General features: G+C 51.2%; 1 protein-coding gene across 4 annotated transcripts in view; it reads left to right on the top strand.

Moving 5' to 3' along the window:
- The first annotated feature begins 4,684 nt into the window (after positions 1-4,684).
- DCC (DCC netrin 1 receptor) overlaps positions 4,685-6,610 on the top strand; it is a 618,393-nt gene continuing 616,467 nt past the window's right edge. For all 4 annotated transcript variants that reach the window (XM_072860253.1, XM_072860252.1, XM_072860251.1 and 1 more), the window contains exon 1: positions 4,685-5,372. In XM_072860253.1, coding sequence (XP_072716354.1) covers positions 5,282-5,372 — 91 coding nt within the window. In that variant the 5' untranslated portion in view covers positions 4,685-5,281. The remainder of the gene's footprint in view (positions 5,373-6,610) is intronic.

Raw genomic sequence — 6,610 nt, 5'->3', positions numbered from 1 at the left:
CCAATTTTCTAATTATGTTTAAAAGGCACTTAAGTAAGTGTGATGAAATTATGTGTTCTGATCTACTGCATAGTTGGATGAATTCATAAAGGTGTATAAAATATTCCTTGTAACAAATGAAAGGGGAGTGGTAATTCCGGAGAACAAAATTACATGAGAAGGAGGTAATTGCACATAATCTTACTCTGGATAATAGTACGTTAAACATGGTTGTTGGGATGTAAAAGTCGGTAAAAGAAATGTTCAAGTTTTTGAACAGGTCTCTTGAGGTAGAAGGAACCAGATCCCAGAAAAAGTGGTAATGTGTTACGGAGTAAACTCTGCAGTCTTCTGCCTTGAATAGTCCATTGAGCACCACACATCATGAGGGTTAGAGAAGGAAAAGCCTACTTGTTCGTACCAGGTGGGATGTACAGAGGAGATCATACACGATGGAAAGCATCACTGCAGAGCTCAACTCCTATGGCCCTGGGGCAGACTCCACGGTGTGGGCCGTCGCCAGTGCCTGGCGGATACGAGATTTTAATTTCGTGGACAGGAATGGAAATCTCCTCCAGCCTAGTGAGTGCTTTTAACCCCTCACCTTCAGGGTCACACTCGCTCTTATAAGTTCTCAGCCCATGAATCTCCAGGTTTTTTCTGGCACAGTAGAAGGGATGGGTTTTGGTTGAGGAAGGCAGCAGGTTTTACTGGAGAAAATGTATGTGCAATCTGTGAGCCTGTTGGCAATAAGCCTAAAAGTAAACCCAGGGCTGATTTTTAATCTCCACTGCAGGATCTACTGCAGTTTTTAGGGTCTGGATCTGACTTGAAGACCCTTCCCAGGGCTTGGCTCTGGGGGCTGTAGGCAAAACGGCAAGACTTTTCCATAGCCTAAGGGAAGAGGGCAGCTGAGCAACTCAGGCAGTTGTCGCCCATCTTGCCACGTCAGGATGCAGTGACTGACTGGGCAGTTGTTTGTCCTAAGACCCAGATTTGGTTTTACGGGTCTCTGTATGCCCTTACTTCCCAAAAGACCAGCGATGCTTACTTCCACTGATGTGGAGCCTGTTTGTTTTAAGGCACACACCAGCCTTTTATCCCTCAGGATCTGCATTCAGATTGAAAGCAAAAAATGAGTTTAGTGGCGAAAACCTGCTCACCCATTTGTGAAGCTCGTAAACCCCCAGTGCACAGCGCAGCACAATTGGCAGTCTGTTCCTGAAGAAGCTCAAGGCAAAAATAAGAGAGATCACATGTCAGAAGAAAGCACAGCGCTTGCCTATTTTCTGCTTGGTTCACATCAGTTCTGTTTGTCCTCCACTAACATTCGCTCAGAAGTTGGAAAAAGTACACAATTGCCATATAACTCTGCCGGACTTGCTTGAGAGAGAACGGCTGCTTCTAATAACTCTGTCTTTGCTCATTGTTTACTTTCATGTGCAATTCAGCAAGACTTACTATGTTTTCGCTACTCGAATACATGCAAAAGTTAAAATAGAAAACCAAGATATGGAACTTGCAAACTGCTACGCAAAAACTCTCAGCGACACCTTGAAACAGCTGAGCTGCAAGGGCATGGTTGTACCAACAGTCCTGTTTACTCTTTAGCCTTAGGCTGACCAACCCAAATTTTATATGTCTTTTTTATAAATTAGAAAATTTGCTTGCTTCGCCCTGACCCCAGTGTGCTCTTCAGGCTTCACATAGCACATAAAGTCATGCGCTGGGTAATAGATTCTAGTCCAGCTTGTGGCATTCCTGGTCACATAGACTTGTACCTGCAGACATTCCCCGTGCTTTGAAGTCAATCGTGCTGTTTCTTAGGGAAAGGTCTGCTCCCCAAAGAACTGGTGGAATCTCAGAAAGAAACTCCCATCTCAATGTGGCTACAAGTTGTAAGTAAGATTATCACCATATGTTGCTCTGTGTGTTCGAATAGAAAGGGTCTTGGCCACATACTGGCAGAAGTCTTGGTTCTGCTTAAAACAGAAGCCTGTGTTTGCTCAGCTTGCTATTTCCTTGGAGCCAAATCCTTATTTAGAGTTAAAGCTTTTTTGTATTTGTAAAATTAGGCTTTGCAGGATGAAAAGTGTTTCTGCTACATGAGCAGACACTCAAGGAAAGGCTGATTTTGGAAGGGTAGTTTTTAGAAACAGGTTGTGAAGTGCCACTTGGAGCTCCCGCTGCGAACGATGTTGTGTGGCACTGCAGAAGTACGGGATTGCATGTTGGAGCGTGCTGGGAAAGCGGAAGGGAGAAAACCCAACTACAAATGCCTGCTGCACGCAGTCCTTTCCCTTTCAGTAAGGGCTGCTCTCTTTTAACCTTCATGATAATGGACCAGATGCAACTTACCATGCAGTTATCTCACACGGCAGAATACTTATTGAGAATAGAAGACGGAGTAAGGCTGTTCAGAGAAAACCCCTCTGTGCATCTGTGGGAGTCCAGAGCACGGAGGTGTCTGATCACCAGGAAGAAAGTCATCGTTGCGAGAGCTGCGTCGAACATTCAGGTTATAATTTTGATGCATGTGCAGAAGTAGCGATGGTGCTACTGAAAACAGAGATAAGGCAGGTCACAAAGGAAGTGAGGGAAAAGGAAAGACCAAAATACGAGCAAAACCAGAGAACAGCAGAGGCAAGTTGCAGACAAAGAGCAACAAGTGCCAGAAGCACAGTCTTTGCAGAAAGGGATGTCTCGCACAGCCAGAGCAGAGGATTTGGTGTGTGAAAGCTCCTGGGGACGGCAGCGGGAGCACCCTTGAGTGCAGGGAATGGCGAGGGCGGTGGAGCAAGGTCAGTCCATTCTGAGGAATAGGGTGGCAGGGTGCCTTCCCCAGCGCCCTTGGTGCCCTTGTCCTGCTCTTGCCCTGAAGACTGGCCTGGGTAATTTCTAGAGAGAAACCCCCCACGTGCAGAAGTCTACAGGCAGGTAACAGAGGCATTTCCAGAAGATTTGTGCCTGACCTGTGGAAACTCACTCAGTCAATTAGTTGTCTCAGCTCCTTGGCTTTCATTTCCTACCCAACGCGTGCTTTTTCCAGCACCCAAAAAGTTACTGAAATGCATGTGGCAGCTCAGTATGTTCCACTTGCAGGAAAAGCGGGTGGAGGGCGGCCAAGTAAGCTGTACGAGGTTGGGGTTCCTCAGCTGCTGGAAATGCTTTTGCTGCTGTGGAGACCACAGTTTGACCTAAGGCATGACACGCACTAATTAAGACAAAGCAACGACTGCAGGCTGAGCATATTGGTTTGCTGGTTATTTTAAATTATTCTTGCATAAAGTCATGCTGAAAGACAGAATCCCAGAAGAAAAACATCCAAGCTGCAGGCTTCTACCTGGGATTTGAATCCTGTTTCCCCTGAGGTGCACTTTATGTAATGTTGGAGCTGTTAATTCTCACTCATCCAAAACTCACGCTCAAGAGAAGACACAGCCAGTGCCACTGCCATGGCTTGGTGCTCTTTCTCTGCAGGAGAAGGCTTCCTGGCCATGGCCCTGGACGATGAGTACCCTCCATCCCGCCTTCACATGCAAGTACATCCAGCGATGCCGCAGCACGTTCTCATCCCTGACAGCCGGCGACTGGGGCTGCTGCGGGGCTGCACAGGGTCTCAGCACCTCAAGCATTCAGCACTTGTGAACTGCGACAGGTTATCCTGAAACAGCCCAAGCGCTCCTAAACATCAGTTTACCCTCTTAGATCCAGCTCACTCACTGCCCGATTGCAACTGGAAGTGCTCAGTCCTTTTTTCTTAACGTTTCACCCCAAATGATGGATTTTCTGGGTCTGCGGTATTTAGGCTGCCATTCAGCCACCCTCTAAGGTTTAATATAGCCCTTTTAGCTGCTCTGGACCCCACATCCTGAGCCCTGATGTTTCTTCCTTCTGAAGCGTTGGTGCCGATCCTCAGCTGCAGGATCTTCCCCGGACTCTGCTGACCTCCGGGCTGACTTGTGTGGTCCGAGCCTACACTCTCTTGGTCTTGCTTTCTGATTCTCTCCTCTTTAGATTTTTTTTTTTTTCCCCCAAGCACAAAATTAAGATGTTTGGGAAAGTCTTGTCTTCCTCGTTGAAAACAATTCTTTGTCCTAGGAGAACTGTCTGTGTGGGTTTCTTTAACCTGAGAATTTGCCAGGCCAGTTGAACAGCTGCGACGGTTTGAGGTGTTTGGAGGAAGCTGAGGCCATCCCACGGGAGAGAGGAGGAGGTGGGTGGGGTGGTGGGAACAGGAGAGGTGCTGCAGGAGTGGGGAAGCGGGAGGAGAAAAAGGGGGGGAAAAAAAAAAAAGAAACGAAGGAAAGAAGTAGAATTGCCCGGTTTTCGGTACAGAGATAAGCGAGGCAGGGCTGGGAGCGATTTCGGGGCCCGCGGCGGGCTCCTGCTCTTCCCGCCCGCCCCGCTCCCTCAGGCAGGGCCGCGGCGCTTCCCCGCGCGGCCCCCAGAGGGCGCCCCCGCTCCCCGGCGGGGCGCTGCGGCGGCCGCTGCTGAGCGCGGCCCGGCCCGGCCCGGCTTCCCCCCCCCCGTCCCCCGGCCCGGCCCGGCTTCCCTCCTTCCCTCCTTCCCTCCCTCCCTCCCTCCCTCCCCCGGCCCGTCCTCCCGCCCCCGGCCCGGCCCGGCCCGTCCTCCCGCCCGCGGCCCGCGCCGCCGCTCCCGCCACCGCCTCCCGCGGCCCCCGCCCCCATGGCCGCCGCGGCTGCACGTCCGGGCTGGCAGGCTGCGGGCGGCAGCGCCCGTAACAAGTGAGGCGCCGCAGTCCTTCCTCCGGCGGGTGCTTGCGGCGCTGCCCCGCGCCTGCCGGGAAGGAGGCAGAGCCGCCCGCTCCCCGCCTTGCACCGCTCCGGCTTTTGCTACGCGTGCACCGCTGCCTTTTTTCCTCCCCTAATTTGTATTTTTTATTTAATTTTTTTTCTTGTACTTCGCACGGCGTTGGACATGGAGCCGCCGCGACTCTTTTGATGCACGCCGGACGGCTGTTTTTTGGCAGGATTTTTCTCTGTATGGTTTTCCAGCGGTGGGAGGACCCTTCCCCATCCTTCCCCGTCTCCTTGAGTTAGTTCCCTGCACGCTCGGGAGCCTCGGAGCCTCCTGGACTGAATGCAACTTTTTTTCTTCCCTCCGCACCCCTTCCCCCTTTGCTGATCCCTGTCAGCAGGGACCGAAAAAAAAAACCCCCAACAAAAAACCAAACCCAAACCCCGGCGAGGAGGAGGAGGAGGAGGAGGAAGGGGGCTGTGCGTGCATGTGTGGTTGCTGCTGGTGCTCAGGACCCGAATCTGTAGGTGTGTGTTGAAATATGGAGAATAGTCTTGGATGTGTTTGGGTACCAAAGCTGGCTTTTCTCCTCTTCGGGTTTACGGTGGCGAGCCTGCATCCTCGAGTCTCCGGTAAGTCAGTTCTGCCTTATTTGCCTTTGCGCTCCGGGGCGAGGGTGATTTTTTTTATTTTCTCCGCATCCCAAAACAACGTGCCCGTTTCTCTTGTGCTAATGGACTTTTCTCCCCCTCTGCGAGCACGGTTTGGTTTTTTTTGGGGGGGGGGGGGTTTGGTGGTGGTGTTGCTCGCCTAGTGCGAGCTTTTTGCATCACTTCCCACGGATGGGAAGGGGGAACCGGGGTTAGAAGCGCCTCGTGTAGCTTTGGAGAGAAAGGGCAGCCCTGGAAAGAAGGAAATCCATGGAAAATAAAGGAGAAATGTGGCAGGAGGTGGCATAATAGGTGTGTAAGTGTGGGTGCAGTGGCGGTGGTAGGGTTAGTTCCCATTCTCTTTTGCACCTGATCCCGCTTGCGGTTGGATATATCCGCCTGTAGCTTGTGCTGAAACCAAGGGAAGGGGTTGCTTTTTCTGGGTAAAGGAATAAAAGCAGCGGATGAGTTAGCGAAGCAGAAAGCGCCGTTATCTGCAAAGCATCTTCTAACTCTCTTAGGCTGCGATTCTTTGGGGCTGCACCTCTCTCGCCGCGCTTGGCAGGCGCATTTTCTAATTAAAAATGGCAAAGCCAGTTGTGTGTGGAAGCGGGGTAGGGGAGGGACGGAGGGAACTGCTACAGCGATGCTCTGGGGCTGCTTGTGCGGGAGGTAGAGAAGGGCTTGGCGGTACACAGATCTCTTGAGTCAAAAAGAAAGAGAAGAGAAATGGGAGTGTGAGCTAAGAAGTGTTAGGAACTAAGAAAGTGCAGCTTTGATTTGCAGGAGGCTCGGGCTGGGAGTGCATGGTGGAGGGAGATGCGTGCAAGGAAATACTATTCCCCGGTGCTCATTTAATTTTCTCCAAAAGCAAACGAGGAACGCTTCAATAGGAGAAACCTCGGGAAGGGGGAAGTCTGGAAAATACAAAAAAGGGCTCTGAGCACGAGTCTGTGCACCTAGCTTTCGCAGCAGCGACAGAGGAACAATGGGAACCAACTCCCCACGCCACGCACACCAGCACTAAAGCAGGGTTTCGCGATGGGGAAAGTGCTGCGTACGAAGCGTTTTGCAAAAAGATCCTCGGTGTCTTCTGGCAAAGCTCAGGTTCTCGGCTGTACGCAAATGGCAATCGGCCACGGAGGTGGCGTTTCCTTTACACAAATGGGTGTAGCTTTTGATTGTCCTGATTTTGGGGAGTTAGCAAGTAAACTGGAAGA

Source organism: Ciconia boyciana, chromosome 4, assembly GCF_034638445.1.
Source record: "Ciconia boyciana chromosome 4, ASM3463844v1, whole genome shotgun sequence".
NCBI classification, from domain to species: domain Eukaryota; kingdom Metazoa; phylum Chordata; class Aves; order Ciconiiformes; family Ciconiidae; genus Ciconia; species Ciconia boyciana.
The sequence above is the reverse complement of the archived record's forward strand: the minus strand, read 5'-3'. Positions and strand labels throughout refer to the sequence as shown.